Source organism: Drosophila albomicans, chromosome 2R (assembly GCF_009650485.2).
Source record: "Drosophila albomicans strain 15112-1751.03 chromosome 2R, ASM965048v2, whole genome shotgun sequence".
NCBI classification, from domain to species: Eukaryota; Metazoa; Arthropoda; class Insecta; order Diptera; family Drosophilidae; genus Drosophila; species Drosophila albomicans.
In genome coordinates this window covers 12,504,104-12,521,871 of record NC_047631.2, presented here as the reverse complement: position 1 = coordinate 12,521,871, position 17,768 = coordinate 12,504,104, and the positions used below count along the sequence as shown (strand labels likewise).

The following is a 17,768-nucleotide window of genomic DNA, read 5'->3' as shown; positions in this document are numbered from 1 at the left end:
ATTCAATTAACTAACAAATTACAAATCAGGGATTATAAATAATTATTTTGGCAGATCGATTGACAATTTTTTTAGATAAACTACTTAACAGCAGTATTGGTTAGTAAAATAGATTGGATTTAATAACTTACAATTCAAGGATTGCTTACAATTTGATATATCAAAAAACTTCCGGCCAATCGACTGACAACAATAGATTAGCTTCCACAAGTCTTTCACAAAAAATATTATGTTTAATTAATTATAATGTCGCAAAACTTCTAGTTCAACTAGTGTAACCTATACTTCTAAGCCTCCTTAACAATCCTTTCAAATCATCATTCGTAGACTGTATAATGAATACCAGCGCTTGCAGTCTCGGTTATTGTTGGATCATGCACTTCATTCTCCTCGCTCGAGCGCTGCCTGCCCTCGATTAGATAATCCACCTGAGGATTGCGATACTGTTGAAAGGAGGGTTTAGTTTTGAGTATGGAGTCCTCAGGCAGACGCATGCTTGTCACTTTAGCGGTGAGTTGTCGGTTGGCCAGACGTTGCTCCGCCTGCTTAATACGCAATTCCTACCAAGAAATAAGACAAGTTTAAGATTATAGCTGACCACAGTTTATATCTGACCTCCATACCTTGACTTTCTGCATGAAGTCAACTTGTAGATTAGCTGATTCTGTGAGTGGCACTAGCTGAATCTCTTTGTGTTGGATGAGCGGTGGCGTTGCTGCCGTCACCTCCCAATATTTACCCTTTTTACGTATGCGTTCCTTGGCCGGATCATGCACATTGGAAACTGTGGTTCGAAAAGGTCTAAACTTCTCGCGTTCGCCTGTCGTTGCCTGCACCTCAGTCTTTTCAATGAGATACAGAGCATGTTGCTCCAGTGTTGTGTCAGGGGAACGTTTCGCAGCCAACTTGGACACATCGATTTCAATTATTTGGGCTGGGACCGTTTCACTGGCACTACTGGACACGCTCTGATCTGCTAAAGCCGAATCCGGTGATGCAGGCGCTGGTCCAAATGATGCAATGTCGGCCAAATCATCGGCAGTAATCAAAGTGGCGGGCGGCGGCAGAATTTTCACTTGTCGCTCGTGCATTGTGCCTTGGGCAATGACACGCAACGGATCCATTTCCTGCTCGTCGTCACTGTCTAGCACATCGTCCACATGCGAGCTGTCGTCCGCTTGACTACGACCTTGCCACTCAAGATTATTAAGAGTCGTCTTGCCCTTGGACGCAATGTTCAGTTCGCCAAGGAGCTCGGCAGCGGCGTCTACATCGTCCCGACGTTTAATCTCGGCCAGCAACTTATCGTAGGCCTCCTGTATACGCTTCCCCTTGTCCGGCAACAGTTGTAAGCGTTTTCTATGGAACAATCAAACAACATTCAATAGCGTTTCTCTTTCAAAACAATTTCCATACAAACGTACTTGGATCCTAACAATTTGGCTTGCCTATCTTTGATTTCGAGCAGTTCCGGATAGCGCAGCGTCTTGAGATCTTTGGCATGATGTTCCTTCACTTGTGCAGTGCCAGGAATTCTGTTCAACGGTGGATGAGCAGTTGGTGCACTCATCTTGTTTCACATTTAGTTGTAATCTCTCTGTTTATTTGCCGCGACATGCGTTAGGGTTACCATTCTTGGTAGTTTACAGTTATCGATGTCGATAGAAAAATACCAACCGCAAGTTGTCATCGCATCGATAAATTTTCAAATATTTAAATCACAGTTGACTGTCAACTTGAGTCCAAAAAAAAAAATATTACAGCATGAACTAATAAATAAGTAATTAATTGTAACCATGCCGAACGTATTAGTTAAGCCTAAAGGCCCATATGAGCTTAATAAACGATTTCGGCATATGGAAGAACGTCAAATGGAATGGAATCGTCACCAGTTCAGGAATCAAAAGAAAAAACATAAATGGCGTTTACTTAAATTACTTTCTTATTATTTTGCATTTTACATATTCTTAGCTGCTTTTTCAATTGGTTATTTTATATTTCTTGTAAGGCTTCTCATACCTGCTAACCATCCACGTCTGCCAAAGGGAACAGGACTATCCTCCGTACCAGGACATTTTGTGGGAAACGTGAAACTAATACGTTACAAGGAGAATCAAATAAAGGAATTAAGTCCATATGTTGAGCAACTCGACAAATTTGTTGCCAAATATGGCACAGAAGGAATGCGTCATTTGAGAGTATGCAATTTGGATAATTATTGGGGATACGATTCTGGACTTCCATGCATTTTACTAAAACTCAATTTTGCTCTTAATTTCATAGCTGTTACCTATGACGATTCAATAACACTTCCCAAACAGGTGCCCAACGATCTATATGATTACATTCTGGAATTGTCAGAGGAACATCGCACAAATCGCATTTGGGTAGCCTGTAATTTCATGGATAACCAAACTATAGCGGGTATCGAATATGTTCCCCATCGCTATTACGATTCGGATGGATTATTTTTAAAGAGCAATTCGTTTATACGCTCAATCTCTGAGAATTTAACCGATGAAGTTACGAAAGAGGATCCAGCCTACCGTCGAGTTATTGGCGTTCAATTTCATAATCTTCCAGTTAATCAGGATGTTTATGTAAAGTGCCAAGTGTGGGCGAAAAATATTCCTCTAAGATTCGCAACGACTGTATTTGTACTACATGTGGAAGCACTGAAAATTGAAGAGAAAGTGGAGGACGATTATTCATTATAAATCAAAGTAAACATAGCACATACATATGTATATAGAAATTGACTGAAACTATATGCAAACAGTATCAAAAAAATATATTTCAGTCATACTTGTGCATATCTACATATTTTATATTTTCCTGAATCAAGTAAAATATGCCAGAAGACCATATAATACCCGCTGGAGACTACAGAATCCGCAAGAGATTTCGGAACGAGGAAGTCTTACGTCGCAAGAGAGACTTGCCCTGGAGTAAAAAAGTGTTGGACCTAGACCACAATAAACTTTTTGGACGTACAGCTTGGGGATGGTGCAGAATTATTGGATTTTACCTTGTATTATATTTGCTTCTAGCTCTGATCGTTGTATTCTGGATTCTAATATTCGTTCATTTTATGTACAAACCTGATCGTCCCTTGTGGCTCAAAGGTGCGCCTGGTGTTTCAATAGTGCCCACAGGAATGAGTACAATAGATTTTCACCCACATGACGAAACGGAAATCGATCCCATAGCCGACAATATAGATCGATTTTTTAATAAAGTCGAAGCAAGTGGACGGAGTAAAAATGTTTTCGATGCGTGCAACAGAGACAAAACATGGGGTTATTATGAGAAAGAACCTTGTGTGTTCGTTAAATTGAACAAAGTGTATGGATTCGAGCCAGAAACTTATGAATCAGAATCGGAGCTACCCAAAGATAGTCCCAGTGAAATAGCAGATTTAATGGCCCAATATGGGGGTTTTGCAAAAATTTGGTTAACATGCGATGCGACTGATGAGGAAAACTCGCCATCAATCAACTATATACCCTATCCATATTTTGATACAAGCACCGATATGAAAGGTTTAAATCGTGTGGTCGCCTTACAATTATCCGAAATACCTACAAACGAAGATATAACCATCATCTGCAAAGTATGGGCTAAAAATATTCACATTGATATGGAATATCGGGGTACTGGTCATACAAAATTCACGATTAAGATGCGTGGAAAGGCGTAGCTCCATTACAAAGTTTGAGTATAGATTATTTACAAAATTATATTCAGCATAAGGAAAAATAAAATTATTCTCCCTTCATAGGATTAATTACATATGTATGAAGTTTACAATTTTAGATCTTCACATAAATGGGGTTTCTATGTAGATATGATTTTTTTAAAAGATCGAAGTAGAATCAATTTATTACTAAAAAACAGAAAAGTTGTTCAGCTCGATAAGAATTCACTTGCAAATTAATTAATATCTTAATGAAAAAAGTGTATTAATATAATTTTCAACAAATTTTTATATGCAGATTTAGTACATTTTGCAGATAAATAAATTTAAAAAATTGTGCTTCGGTCACACTGCATGGGTGAGTGAGTGAGAGGTAGGGATTTGCCCTAAGAGCAGAATTTCGTCAGCAGACAACGCGTCAACGAGAAAATGGCAGGCGAGGATTTGATTGTCCAGTTCCAGCAGCTCGGCATGAGCGAACAGAAGGCCAAGGAGACGCTCAAGAATGCAAATGTGACCAAGAATTTGCAACTGGCGCTTGCCGAAACCAAATTGCCGCTACCCGATGGCGCTGGCATGTTGCTCTACCACATGGCCAGCAAACTGAAGCCACAAATTGCCGGACAACTGCCGCTACTGGTGAAATATATAGTGGAACGCAAGCTGGACAATACTCAACGTGTGGATGCGGCTTTGGAATACTTACTCAAGTTGGGACAGAAGAAGAACGCCACTGTTGATGTGGCTGAATTGGAACGCGAATGCGGCGTTGGAGTCGTCGTCACGCCAGAAGAGATTGAGCGCATTGTGCAGCAAAAGATCAAGGGCAGCTATAAAGAGATACTGCTGGAGCAGCGCTATCACTTTAATTCATTTAAGATAATGCAGGAAGTGCGCAACGAATTGAAATGGGCGGATGCCAAGTCCTTGAAGTCGGCCATTGATGTGGAAATCTTTGATCTACTCGGTCCCAAGACCGAGGCAGATTTGAAGCCACTGCCCAAACAGACGGACAAGCAGCCAAAGGCTAATGCAAAGACCGAAGTCAAGGCAGCCGCAGCTACTGAAACAGACGGCGCCAATACGATTGCCGAGCTGATGAAGACCAAGGTGCATTTCCATGCGCCGGGCGAAAACTACAAGACCGATGGTTATGTGGTTACCGAGCACACGGAGCAACTTTTGCGCGATCATCTGAAAGCCACAGGTGGCCGCGTGCAGACACGTTTCCCACCCGAACCCAATGGCATTCTTCACATTGGTCATGCGAAGGCGATCAACATTAACTTTGGCTATGCGGCGGCACATGATGGTGCTTGCTATCTGCGCTATGACGACACGAATCCCGAGAAGGAGGAGGAGAAGTTCTTCATTGCTATACGCGAAATGGTCGAATGGTTGGGCTACAAGCCCTGCAAGATCACCTACTCCTCGGATAACTTTCAGCAACTCTATGATTGGGCTGTTGTCCTAATTAAGAAGAACCTGGCCTATGTGTGCCACCAGAAGGCAGACGAGCTCAAGGGCTTCAATCCGCCACCAAGTCCTTGGCGGGAACGTCCTATTGAGGAGTCGCTTATTTTGTTTGAGGATATGCGACGCGGTAAGATCGATGAGGGCGCGGCAACGCTACGTCTAAAGCTGACGCTGGAGGAGGGCAAAGTGGATCCGGTGGCGTATCGCATCAAGTTCATAGCGCATCATCGCACTGGTGCAGCGTGGTGCATTTATCCCACTTACGATTACACGCATTGCCTCTGCGACTCCATCGAACAGATCACGCATTCGTTGTGCACAAAGGAGTTCCAGTCGCGTCGCTCCTCCTACTATTGGCTCTGCAATGCTCTTAACATTTACTGCCCCGTGCAGTGGGAATACGGACGCCTCAATATGAACTATGCGCTGGTGTCCAAACGCAAGATCGCGAAGCTCATTACTGAGCACATTGTACATGACTGGGATGATCCACGTCTGTTCACGCTAACGGCGTTGCGTCGTCGTGGTTTCCCTGCCGAGGCCATCAACAATTTCTGCGCTCAGATGGGTGTCACAGGCGCTCAGATTTCTGTTGATCCCGCCATGTTGGAGGCCGCTGTACGGGATGTTTTGAATGTGAGTGCACCACGTCGTCTGATTGTGCTGGAACCGCTGAAGGTGACCATCAGCAACTATCCGCATAAGGCAGCCGTTGAGCTTGAAGTACCCAACTTCCCTCAGAATCCAGAGCTGGGTACGCACAAGATTACGCTAGATCGTGTGCTCTACATTGAACGTAGCGATTTCAAAGAAGAGCCGGAGAAGGGCTATCGTCGTCTCTCCCCGCAGCAATCTGTTGGCCTGCGTCACGCTGGTCTGGTCATTAGCGTTGAGCAAGTGGTCCGTGATCCAGTCACTGGAGACATCGTAGAACTCATTTGCAGCAGCAAATCGGCGGAGGAGGCTGAGAAGCCCAAGGCGTTTGTGCAGTGGGTGTCGCAGCCCATTCAGCTAGAGGTGCGTCTCTATGAGCAGCTGTTCAAACACAAGAATCCCGAGGATCCCAACGAGGTGCCCGGCGGTTTCCTCAGCGACATCAGCGCCGACTCAATGTCCGTCCTTTGTGCCTATGCAGATCGCTCCTTGAAAGGCGTTAAAGTGTACGATAAGTTCCAGTTTGAACGCATAGGCTTCTTTTCGGTGGATCCAGATACAAATGGAAGTCACATTGTGTTCAATCGCACTGTTGGACTTAAGGAAGATGCAGGCAAGAAGTGAAAAATGATAAAATCAAGCTCACATGATATTTTTATAACATATATTGAGAGACCACAATAAATACGATTTGTAAAATCACTTTTGCTCATTTCTTTCCCTCAACCATAATAATGTGGTAACCAAATTTCGTCTTAATCGGTGGATCGGTGTAAACGGGATTGTTGACAGTCGAAATGGGCAAAGCGAAGGCTGCATCCTGGAAGGGTCCGACCATGGCGCCGCGTATCTGCCAGCCCAAGTCGCCGCCTTGGCGTGCCTTATCCTCGCTGTACGCGGTCGCCACTTCGGGAAACTTTTGACCTGCCTTAAGCTTCTCCATAGCTTCCATAATCTTGCCTTGCTTCTCGCAGAGAATGTGCCGCACTTTCACAGAGTTGCCGCCCTTCTTCTCCTTGCCAGCACCTGTGAATTACACAGCGTTAGTTGGCTTTAAGCTAATGTGCATGCATATTATACTTTTATCCTCCGCCGCTGGCTTTTTTCCACCTTTTGCGGCATCCTTTCCGCCTTTTGCATCCTTTTTGGGTGGCATGCTTTATTTGTAAACAACAACTACAATTACCAAGGTTGCCACTGCGATGTTCAGCACATGTGTGCTGCCACTTGACAGTATTGTAAAATAACAAAAAATATCGATAAAACATAAGCAACTCTAAGTGAGTGATTTTGTAGAGAATACGGTATATTATAATTTATTATAAATAATAAAAAAAATAATGCAATTAGTATTACATTAATTTTTTTCTACCGTTTTAGTGTAATTTGGTTAATTTTGTCATGTGTAATAGATCCAAATCCATCAATTATCAATCGAAAATTGTATTTTTGGTATATTTGTCTGTAGAAAATGACATATTTTGGTATTCAGTTTGTGGTCACGCTGCCAACAACTCGCCTCCCCGCTCCTTTTCACTTTAGCGAGGCAAAATTTGTCACATTTCCTTGGCAAAATTGTAAGTTTTGTCATTGTAAATCAAGTGTAAATAAAGTAAAAACGTACCAACCTCTTTCCATACAGTGCAGTTAGTGATTGATCATTAAATCATCTTGGGTAACGTCAAGACTAACGCGTAACACAGCAGACAAAGTAACACTAGCAACAACGAAGCAAAATGCCTAAGAATAAGGGAAAAGGTGGCAAAAATCGTCGTCGTGGAAAGAACGAAAATGAATTCGAAAAGCGTGAACTGATCTTCAAAGAGGATCAACAGGAGTACGCACAGGTGACCAAAATGCTGGGCAATGGTCGCTTGGAGGCAATGTGCTTTGATGGCGTCAAACGTCTGTGTCATATTCGGGGGAAACTTCGTAAGAAGGTAAGTGCGTGTGAGTGTGGGTGTATGTGTTAGCCTTTCTATGTGTGTGTCTGTGCGTGCGTGAGTATCAGTGACACGGTGCGCTCTTATTTGTGCGGTAGTGTATGTGTGTATTTGTTTGTGTGCGAATACGCGTGCATATCGAATCGTAAATTGCAATGCGCTTTGCTTTGTTTGCCGCCCTTGGGAAAACAAATTATCAACATATTCGCAATAAACAATGTACAATGTACAATATTATTAATATTTTAGTATTGACAATTTAACAGCTGCATACTGCTGGCTTGCATTTGTAAATTCGGAGAGAGCATTTCTCTTTTGCATTTTACACTGTCTCTGGGCCAATGGCCTTCAAAAATTGCAAACAATGGCGAATCATTTCTCGAAACTCTTATGTACATCCATTTCTATGTACGCGTCTGTACCTAACTGTGTATATACTTTCGCTGTCGTATACTAAGATTTACGAAGCGCTACCTGCTCTTTTCTCTTTGGGTTTACACGTCGAATCTCTTTAAATGTCACGTCCAATGTTTTTTCAGTCGTCTTTCTTTGTCCATTTCATTTTGCTGCGTACTTAATTCAAATGTCAGACCTCTAATATTAAACATTATACATATTTTACTTGAACAGCAAGGCATGACAATCATTACTTTGCCTAAAGAGACAATTCCTGTCTCTCTTGAATGGAAGAAAACCCCAGTCTCCTTAATAAATAATAATATGTGTAGATAGATACCTAGTCACTCTTGAATTTTATTAATTCGTCTGCAATAATTATCGAAATACACTTAGTAGAGAAAGTGTTGATAAAAATACAAATTGACAACCGAGTAATCTATTTAGGAAAATGTCCCAGTCACTAAGCGTTGATAAATACATATGTGACCCATTTTTGCATTTGATAAATTTCGTGGTATTTACCTTTAGTGAAGACATATTCACTATTTGTCCAATTATCATGTTACTATGGATAATTTTAATATTTATACTTTATGTATTTCTTACTAAAATACTCATTCGAAAAATCTCTAGATGGACTACATTTCATAATTATTATTTTCCTTTTCATATTTTTTATACCTTATTTTTATTTGTTGATCGAATTTTAAAATTAACATTAATTGGCAGTTCTCTTGTTATGTGATTGCACGCCCCGCCTATTGAAAAAACATTTTAAAATACAAATTACTATGGATAATTTTAATATTTATGCTACATATACGTATATGTATATCCTAGTATTTACATATATAGAAAACCATCTTAGTTATCTATTTTATTGGCTATCAAATCTACGGATATACTTTATAGTAAACTTTAGAATATCTTAATATTTATACGCCATGTATATGTCCTAATAAATTACGCATTATAAACTGTCTATAAACTAGACTCGATTTCATGGTACTTTCCCTTTAATGTCTATCAAATCTACGACGTCAATTCTAAATGGTAAACTTAGGAATATCCTAATATTTATACCCCCACGTATTTCTTAATAAATTACCCATTTTGTCTCTAGATAGTCCAAACTGTGGTACTTACCCTTAAGGAAGTATCTTAGATGTCTGTCACAACAACGACGTCACAAATTGAACTACGTAGAGCTGTAAACTGCGTCATTGATAGCAAAGAAGAGAACTAGACGTTTGATTAATTTACAATATTTGAATACGTAACCAAATAATGTGCAATTTCATATCGGAATTCGCATAACACAAAAGAAACAAGAAATCTAATTACCAGATAGCAACGACAGATGTAAACTTAAATAAGCCTTGTGAAAATCAATTTAAAACGCATTTGCAATAGCACACACAGCTTGTCATAAATTGGCACACTTCTATACATATATGTATGTCCATAAGTATATTACCAAATGTGGACATATCGCTGACAAATTAGCACGTGTTGATTGGTCAAAGTAAATTGGGCATCATGATTATAATCACAATCGCTGCAGCGCAATGGAATCCATTGATTAGATATGAGGAAACCAAATGGCAAAGACATTTAATAAATGTACATAAAGTACGTCGCAATAGGGTTATAAAACAACATCGCTGTTAGCCAGGCTTATGTAAATGGACTTTAAATTAGGTTTTGTCGCCTTATCAGTAAGGTCATTTTTGTTGCCTCACAATGACTTAAGGTTTTAATTGTTATGGCAAGGCGCCATTTCCCCAGACAAGTGCCAAAATTTCACCATATATTTTAACGGTAATGTAATGTGCATACCTTAGATTAAACCTGCAGACTGCTGCTGCTACTAAGCAGTTGATATTTAATCTTTCGAGTGGTTTGCTGGGGATCTGTAACGTCTCAAGTGCTTTATTCCCTATTATAATGATAGTACGCTACTATCAAACCTGTTGATATTCTCTTAAAACAGCAGGGGTAAAGTTGAGTCAATATTTTGATAGCTACTAAAGTTGGAGGCGTGTGCTAAACTTAGAATTGCATATACTAAACCCGTACTAAGTGTCTATTGGTTTATAGTCTAATTGTATTTATTTTTACTATATTTTAATACAAGATCAGTATTTTGTGTAGTTAATTCTGTTTTCTAATCAACATGATCTGCATGCATCCATAAAATGATACTCCTTATGTTTACACTTTAAGTAAAATGGGTAACAGATGCATATTTCAAATAATTCAACTCCCACGGACTATAAAGATTTTTTCCAATATTTCGTTTGTATCCAAGATCCGATGTTTTATATAGATCTTTTCTTGCTTACCCTATTTCGTTTGTTGTCATTTATATTACCATGCTCTCTATAAATCCTGCTAATCGGTTAAAAAGCAAAGAAGATAATTGCTAGTTTATTATGCATTGTTAGGAGAATAGCCATAAATTTTGTATAATCAATTATTGCCTTAAAGTTAGACAACAGTTGTAATTCATAGGGGGGTAAATACCCGCTGGTGGTTGACTCAAGTCCCAAAACCTTATGATCGATTTGAAAATTTAATTTCCTGGAAGCGATTAACCGTGTCAGCTGTTATGCTGATGATTCCAAAGTCCACCAAGATGTGGGAGAACATACTTTGAGCCATTCGCAAACATGCTGTCAATCATTAGGCAGGCGGCATGGATACGACGAGTGCAGTTGTAATCTCCAGACTTAATCTCTGGTAGATTTCCCTTGGAACACGCTAGCGTGTCAGAGTCTAGGTGAATGTTGAGTCAAGGCCCGTGCTCATTTTGCTAATCTGCCGACATCTGTGTGACTAATGCACGACTCAAAAAAAGAAAACGACGAGTGCCGAGCGCCGTCAACTTATCTATGAACGCCACCCTGGAAACGTAAAGTCAATTTCACAATAAACACAGTTTTTTGGACTGTCAGAAATGATACTCGGGAAGTGTAAAAATATATATCTTTTTTTTTATTAGGAACACATTTTTTTTTTGCGTCTTGAAACTTATATGACTAGGATTATTAAGGCAGTAACATTTGCTTTATATAAGTTTATTACTTAATTCTACTGAGATTAGCTTTAATAAGTTATTTTTGGTTTTGTTTTTCTTTGAGGTTTTCTTTTAATTTTGTTGTTTTTTTTCGATTTTTGCTTAATTCGAGCTGCGATCAGGAACTGTATCCGTCCTAGAGTTGGTTTCTTCTTTACATGAATTGTGTGGCAGTGGTGATGATCTGATTGATCCAATCGGTGAACGCCGAGACGCGCACAAACACTGAGGGCGCGTTCTTCTGGCCACATGGCATGCGTCCCCAGGACACGATGCCGATGACAATGTTGCTTTGATCCAGATGCGGTTCACAGCACTCCTGCATCAGGGGTCCTCCCGAGTCAGCGGTGCAGATGCTGACTCCTCCAGTGAGTGGCCCAGTGCAGAGATTCGTCTCGTGCAACTGGAGGCCGGAACGTGCGAGAATCTGCTCACAGAGCGTCATATCCAAAATGGGCATATTCGCCTCCTGCAGCTTGTGCGGATAGTCGGGCACAGCTGTCATCGAGACATTGCCCCAGCCGTAGAGCGTGCCATAGCCCTCGGGTTGGGCATCCTGTTCGGGCAACGCTGCCGCCTGCACATACTCATTGAACTCGAGCGGCTTCTTGGTGTAGATGAGCGCAATGTCGTAGGGATTCACTCCGCCCAAGTACAATTCGTGGCGCACATAGTAATCGATGTTGCGCATCTGAACGCTGGCCGCCTCGCCACGACGATTGTGGATGTCATGGCTGCCGGCAACGATTACCGAATTGGCCACCGCCTGTGGTGAGCTGAGGCAGTGAGCGGCTGTGAGTATCCAGTGCTCGTTGATCACAGTGCCGGCGCAATAGTGCACCAGACCCTGATCCGGTGTCCTCATCTGAATGCTGACCACGTATGGAGCCGAATGTGCTTGCGCCTCACGCTTGGCCAGAAACTTTTTGCTCCAGTGCGTCTGTTGTGGTGACTCGAGGGTGCTAATGCGGTTCTCCAACAGTCCATAGCTGGACAAATCCATGGCCATGGTGCGAGCAGCCAAGCTGTTGCCTCCGCTGCATTTGCGGATGGGCAGCTGGCCGCTGTTGTGGGCAGCTGAGCTGAGCACAACCATTATGCTGGCTATTGTTGTGAGTAGCACTGAGTAGATACATCTGTAGGATATGAGCATGATTATGTCCTCGCTCTGATTGCACGCCCCGCACGTTATTAGATTGCTGCTGAGCGTAATTTTGACGGTTTTCACGTCGCGAACTAACGAAAATTGCTTTTTAGTTTTTGTTTTTTTTTTTTTGTTTTGTATTTGCGTTGAGGTTGTTGTTTTGTGTTGCTTGGTTGTGGATCGTGTGAGGTTGGCAATATCAAGCACACACACTCTTTTTAACTTTTTGCTTTGGTGTGTCGATAACACTTCACTTGTATTCCCTTTAGCTTTAGCATGGAATTCACTTTCAGCCGAGCTGATTTGCCGTAATTGTTGCTTCTCTGTTTGGAGGTACTTTAAAATTTGCAGTTGCCTCTCGACTCCGAGCCGTATTTATAGCAAAGACTGTGCGAAAATGTCAAAAGAGAGCGAGAGAAATTCAAACTGACTTCAAGCGCTGTCATTGGCTGATTACGCTTTTATCTAACAGCGAACTTGAGAGAGAGAAATTGAGAATGCGAGAGACTTGCTGTTATCAATTTGATAAGAAAATTTGCGTCTACTTTTATTAAACACTTTTTTGTTGCCTTGTGAAATGCCCTACAGATGTTTGAAAGGTCTGTTGTTATGCAAGGAATATTTGCAATGTAATACAGATTCAAATAAGCCAAATCATAATGTGTAAATTGTAATTTCTATATGTTCACAATGAATCATACGAATCAGTGCAGTATTAGCTTGTCTTCAATCTATAACAAATTGGTGGAAATTATTTTATTGCACTTTTATTTTAATACCTCATGACTGATAGTCAATGACTTTAAGAAAGTGTATTTAAAAGTTGCCAACTAGCCATTACAATCTTGGGTTTTTTTATCCATTGATGACTATATAGGCTCGCTATTTCAATCAGATGAAGCGATATTAGGTTGCCCCTGTCTATATATAGTATTTATAGTACATGCTTTCATATTGGCACAGTGACACCTGCTGTTTGAAATACCAGAATACCAGAATGATGACGAAGTGAGCCCCACTCGAGGTAATCAATGCAGCGTCCCTCACCTGCCCCGGCCTTTGGTGCGGAGGGGGCAATAACACAATCAGCAATTAGTTAACAAACCGTTCCATATTATTGGCGCTCATCGGGTGCTTCCCAGACCCGTGCCATGCCCGGCTCTGGTCTCGTTATCTATCTGTAGCGCTCTCCCGCCCTTGGGTAATATGCCAAATTTGCAGCGCTTTAGTCACGAATCGTGTATCTATATTACCTGCCAGCCCGATCGTAGCGCTGCGCTCTGATATTCTGATGATACTCATGCCCAAACATGTCCATTTCCTAATTATTTGATAGGGCTAAGCCAGTGCCGCACGCCATCACTCACACGCTTCGTCTTATAGCTGGCTGTTGTCTGTTGCTCCTTTTATGATTAATACTCCAAAGTTCAATCACAGCCCTATGTGTGTGGTTATTTTGATGGTATAACGTAATTCTTGAATTATTCGCTCGCTTAATGATACTTTTCAGGCGAATTCGTTATCAGTTTTTCTTGTTATCACTCGTATTTGGGATCACTTGGCTATATGAATATGTATGTGTCATATTTAATGCACTTACTATGCTACCAGGTATTTATTGCACTCACTGGTCTAATAAAAAATACTACGACCAGGCCAGGAAGTTCAAACTGAGGAAATGAATTTTATCAATGGGAATTCACTCCGCAAGTCCAAAATGCTATAGGTCAGTTACCTCAAACGTTGAGTAATTGTCCGAGTTGAATTCGTGAATAATTGTGTATTAAAACTAAGCCCAAATATTTGCACGTATTTAACTCTTCCGTTGACGTCAATGGATTGCTGAAAACCCAGCAAACTAAAATGCTATGCTAGTCATATCTTTAACGTTTGATCGTTTTTAAAGTACTTTTAAATGTAGTAGTAAATAATTAGTAGATGAAGATAAGCTTCTCAAAAAATAAAAGTAATTTGATAACTTCAAGTGGCTTGATGCGATCTTAACGGCCACCAGCATTCCTTTTTAACTGAAAAAATGCATATTTATTAACCAAAGGCTGTAGATAATGATTATCTCTTAGGTTCGTAAAGTGAATACCATAAATTAATCACTTAGAATTAAGCTGCTATAACAGAATGAACCTGCGCATTAGAAATTAGTTTTCCTTACAATTAATAAATATAAAAATCGATGTCATGGTTTTTGATTTGATCTAAAAAGTTCATGTTCATTATTACCCATGAACTTTTGTCATTTTTATAATACATAGTGCTGAAATCAGCAAATTGTGTTCCATTCTGATAGTACATAATTTTTAAAGATTACTTCCTCTCGATATTGATTTTCATAAATAATAAGCGTGCCACCTGCTCATAATGTACGAAAATAGAACGCATTATAAATGTGTTGGTATTTATTGGAAGTGAGTAAAAGTATTTAACGGAAGTCCGATAAATATGGATTTATTAGGTGCAATATTATTTTAGTACAAATTAATAAAAAAAAAAGAATACCATGTGAATACTTATCAAAAATGAATATAAGTATGGGCGAAAAATTAAAAACACATACTAAAACATTCGTTTAATTTTAATAAAGATTGATCTTGATTAGCATTAGATCTATTAATGATTTTGGATTAATTTTTCTGTTTTAAGATAATTGCAAAAATAAACGTATTTGTACGAGAAACAAAAAATGTTCGAATTTTTATATTTCATCGTAAAACACAAAAATCCTAAAATCAAAATATAAAATATGTATAGTGCCAATCAAGAGCTAACCTTTACTTAGTTGTAAAATAGTTTGAGTTTATGTTTTTCGTTGTAAATAATTTCACACGCGACATTTTTCGCCAGAGAGTTGCCAAAGACTCTTTTGGTTTAACTAACTTTAATATTATCATTTTATCTCCTAACCAACTTAAGTGCAATTTCCTTACTAATCTTGACGTCATGCTCATTCATAAGATTATTAAAACAGATTGTTCCGTGTTGTCAGCCAAATTAGTTCGCAGTCAGTCTTGACAAGCCTTTCAGAGCACAACAAATCTACGCACTTGTTATAAATGTGTTTTCAATTGATAATTTGCTGATAATGATGCGAGTATCTGCAACATGAAAAAAGACACTCACGTGATTAGCAGATTATGAATTTTGTGCTAGAAACATGCAGGTTATTTACTTTTATATTCTATTACCTCGAATTCGGAAATATTTTTATTTAGCAAACACATGAAAAAGAAGCAAATGGTTGCGCTTCATTGTGAAATACTCAGAACTCTCTGGCTCCTATTTATTTTAAGATCTGCTATCTAAATATTACAAGCTGTTGAGTCACGCGAGTTTCCCAATGAGATACGTGTTCAACAGTTGTATGTTTGCTAATGAAATTGGAACATGTTTTGTGAAGTGTCTGATAAAATGCTAAACAACTTGTTAAATGCTTTTCTCCTTCTACTATTCATTGCAGGTGTGGATCAATCAGGGCGACATCATATTGGTGGGTTTGCGTGACTATCAGGACTCGAAGGCTGATGTTATATTGAAGTACACACCCGATGAAGCCAGAAATCTGAAGACGTACGGTGAATTCCCTGAATCGGTGCGCATCAATGAGACAGTCACATTCGTCGAGGATGGCTTCGATGAAGATATTGAGTTCGGCGATGAGATTAGTTCAGAGGATGATGCTGATTCCGTTGACAATATCTGATTAACAAAAAATAGAGAAGCAACATCGGGGGCGATAACAGCAACAACAACAACAACAACAATAACAGCAACAACAGAAGCATCAGCCGAAGAAGTAGGGAATTAAACAAATTTGTAAAAAGCCGACAACAAAACAAAAACCAATCTCCCTTCCCCACAAAAAAAAATAAACAAAGAAATAAACAACATCAACACTCACACCTTCCTTAAACACTCACAAATTCACACGGACAAGCTTCAAGGAAAGAGACTAGAGAGCAATACATCCTGTGCGGCATTAGTAACAACTGCAAGCGAGAAAAGGAAGTGACAAATCCATTATTGAATTCAGCAATAAATCTTTAACAAATTTAGCGTTATTCTTCGACAAATTTCAAAACTTTCTTTTATTATTCGGATGCCAAATTTCAATAGTTCGCTTTTCATCCATCAATGTTCAATTATGAAATGAAGTCAACAACACCAAGTAGATCTTGTTATAAAACGAAAATGAAAAAGCAAAAACAAAATATTGAAAATTGAAAACAAAGCATCATTACGAGACACAAACAATATATTATTTGAATTAAAAATGCAAAAAAAAAAAGAAAAAAAAGCGAAACGATATTATGTAGTTACTTTTTTAAACAAACCAAAACGGATCAACTAAAGGATAATGAATTAAATACAAATGGTTCTACATACATATAGGGTAACATTTTGAATTGTAGCTAGCGAGTAAGCAAAATCAAAAGTAATCATCTCGACAACAAAATATGATATATCGATGTGTTATTCGTAAATGTTCTCAATTTGATTTCCTCCATTAATTTTTGTGTTCTCCCTGCCAGATCAGCAGAATCCTTCAGTGTTCCTTTTTAATTTTTTATTATTGATTTTTGTTTGGTTCTTTTTACCTAAAGTCATAATATTCCACATTGCTGTCCCTTTGCATTCAGTTTTTATACGAAGATAAATAAATGCATATGAAAAAGTAATGATTATTGTAATTAAGAAAGGACAACAAATTTCAATAAATAGTTAATTTAACCGAATGCAAAACAGCAAATAAAAGCGAACGAGTTTCATTTTCTTTGGCAGACACACAAGCATGTATTTATTAAATGCACAGAAATAGCAAATTACAACTCTTCGTGACGGGAGGGAAACTTCTTTAGGATGGCATGATACAGATTGTAGAATGCATAAACTGAAACCGTTACAATAACAAGCAATGCGCCTCCAAATGCGATGCTCAGAAAATTGCCATCAATAATGCCAGCAGAGCGATGGCGTTTTGTGGAAAAGATTTCCTCGGTTGAGGCTGGATTATTCTGTTGCTGTGCCGTACGCTCTGCCATCAATCGCTTCATGGTACTCAAGCGCTCCCGCAAAACCTCTACGGATTCCGTGTCCAAGTCCGAAGCACCTAAAAATATAACTCATTTGGATACCTTCAAATGCAACAAATATATAAAAACCTTACCGCCTGTTTGTGTGGTCATTGTTTTAGGCAATAATTCCTAGCTGATTATGCTTCTAATATGTTATTATTTAGGTATGCTAACGGGTTTGGCAGGAGCAGCAGGGTGTGAAACAGGCGCATGTGCATAACGGCCAAAATATCGATTTCACTGTTGAGTATTGCTAAACACTACCGCGCAAGTGTTGCACAGCGAGTGA

General features: G+C 39.5%; 7 protein-coding genes across 7 annotated transcripts; 3 read left to right on the top strand and 4 right to left on the bottom strand.

Moving 5' to 3' along the window:
• Nucleotides 1-3: 3 nt before the first annotated feature.
• LOC117573632 (uncharacterized) lies at nucleotides 4-1,635 on the bottom strand. The gene is made up of 3 exons (XM_034256940.2): nucleotides 1,425-1,635; nucleotides 624-1,359; nucleotides 4-560 (listed from the first exon to the last, which is right to left on the bottom strand). The coding sequence occupies exons 1-3, from the start codon at nucleotides 1,568-1,570 to the stop codon at nucleotides 318-320; spliced, it is 1,125 nt and encodes a 374-aa protein (XP_034112831.1). The 5' UTR covers nucleotides 1,571-1,635; the 3' UTR covers nucleotides 4-317.
• Nucleotides 1,636-2,932: 1,297 nt separating this feature from the next.
• On the top strand, nucleotides 2,933-3,794 carry LOC117573633 (sodium/potassium-transporting ATPase subunit beta-like). The gene is made up of 2 exons (XM_034256941.2): nucleotides 2,933-3,031; nucleotides 3,126-3,794. The coding sequence occupies exons 1-2, from the start codon at nucleotides 3,004-3,006 to the stop codon at nucleotides 3,698-3,700; spliced, it is 603 nt and encodes a 200-aa protein (XP_034112832.1). The 5' UTR covers nucleotides 2,933-3,003; the 3' UTR covers nucleotides 3,701-3,794.
• Nucleotides 3,795-4,043: 249 nt separating this feature from the next.
• Nucleotides 4,044-6,529, top strand: LOC117576680 (probable glutamine--tRNA ligase). Its single transcript, XM_034261676.2, has one exon. The coding sequence runs from the start codon at nucleotides 4,127-4,129 to the stop codon at nucleotides 6,449-6,451; it is 2,325 nt and encodes a 774-aa protein (XP_034117567.1). The 5' UTR covers nucleotides 4,044-4,126; the 3' UTR covers nucleotides 6,452-6,529.
• LOC117576689 (peptidyl-prolyl cis-trans isomerase NIMA-interacting 4) lies at nucleotides 6,475-7,074 on the bottom strand. Its single transcript, XM_034261684.2, has 2 exons — nucleotides 6,908-7,074; nucleotides 6,475-6,853 (listed from the first exon to the last, which is right to left on the bottom strand). Exons 1-2 carry the CDS (start codon nucleotides 6,981-6,983, stop codon nucleotides 6,537-6,539), a joined length of 393 nt encoding a protein of 130 aa, XP_034117575.1. The 5' UTR covers nucleotides 6,984-7,074; the 3' UTR covers nucleotides 6,475-6,536.
• Nucleotides 7,075-7,292: 218 nt separating this feature from the next.
• Nucleotides 7,293-16,477, top strand: LOC117576688 (eukaryotic translation initiation factor 1A, X-chromosomal). Its single transcript, XM_034261683.2, has 3 exons — nucleotides 7,293-7,404; nucleotides 7,470-7,767; nucleotides 15,865-16,477. The coding sequence occupies exons 2-3, from the start codon at nucleotides 7,564-7,566 to the stop codon at nucleotides 16,105-16,107; spliced, it is 447 nt and encodes a 148-aa protein (XP_034117574.1). The 5' UTR covers nucleotides 7,293-7,404; nucleotides 7,470-7,563; the 3' UTR covers nucleotides 16,108-16,477.
• On the bottom strand, nucleotides 11,234-12,754 carry LOC117576685 (venom peptide isomerase heavy chain). Its single transcript, XM_034261681.2, has one exon. The coding sequence runs from the start codon at nucleotides 12,399-12,401 to the stop codon at nucleotides 11,403-11,405; it is 999 nt and encodes a 332-aa protein (XP_034117572.1). The 5' UTR covers nucleotides 12,402-12,754; the 3' UTR covers nucleotides 11,234-11,402.
• On the bottom strand, nucleotides 16,201-17,719 carry LOC117576690 (uncharacterized). Its single transcript, XM_034261686.2, has 2 exons — nucleotides 17,572-17,719; nucleotides 16,201-17,514 (listed from the first exon to the last, which is right to left on the bottom strand). The coding sequence occupies exons 1-2, from the start codon at nucleotides 17,588-17,590 to the stop codon at nucleotides 17,228-17,230; spliced, it is 306 nt and encodes a 101-aa protein (XP_034117577.1). The 5' UTR covers nucleotides 17,591-17,719; the 3' UTR covers nucleotides 16,201-17,227.
• Between the last annotated feature and the right edge of the window lie 49 nt (nucleotides 17,720-17,768).

Excerpts from the sequence above, each read along its gene's own strand:
- LOC117573632 (XM_034256940.2), bottom strand. The coding sequence starts at position 1,570 with ATGAGTGCACCAACTGCTCATCCACCGTTGAACAGAATTCCTGGCACT. Across the intron at positions 1,360-1,424 it reads GCCAAATTGTTAGGATCCAA|AAAACGCTTACAACTGTTGC; the intron begins GTACGTTTGTAT and ends ATTGTTCCATAG. Across the intron at positions 561-623 it reads ACTTCATGCAGAAAGTCAAG|GAATTGCGTATTAAGCAGGC; the intron begins GTATGGAGGTCA and ends ATTTCTTGGTAG.
- LOC117573633 (XM_034256941.2), top strand. The coding sequence starts at position 3,004 with ATGGTGCAGAATTATTGGATTTTACCTT. Across the intron at positions 3,032-3,125 it reads GAATTATTGGATTTTACCTT|GTGCGCCTGGTGTTTCAATA; the intron begins GTATTATATTTG and ends TGTGGCTCAAAG.
- LOC117576680 (XM_034261676.2), top strand. The coding sequence starts at position 4,127 with ATGGCAGGCGAGGATTTGATTGTCCAGTTCCAGCAGCTCGGCATGAGC.
- LOC117576689 (XM_034261684.2), bottom strand. The coding sequence starts at position 6,983 with ATGCCACCCAAAAAGGATGCAAAAGGCGGAAAGGATGCCGCAAAAGGT. Across the intron at positions 6,854-6,907 it reads GCCAGCGGCGGAGGATAAAA|GTGCTGGCAAGGAGAAGAAG; the intron begins GTATAATATGCA and ends TGTAATTCACAG.
- LOC117576688 (XM_034261683.2), top strand. The coding sequence starts at position 7,564 with ATGCCTAAGAATAAGGGAAAAGGTGGCAAAAATCGTCGTCGTGGAAAG. Across the intron at positions 7,768-15,864 it reads GGGGGAAACTTCGTAAGAAG|GTGTGGATCAATCAGGGCGA; the intron begins GTAAGTGCGTGT and ends TATTCATTGCAG.
- LOC117576685 (XM_034261681.2), bottom strand. The coding sequence starts at position 12,401 with ATGCTCATATCCTACAGATGTATCTACTCAGTGCTACTCACAACAATA.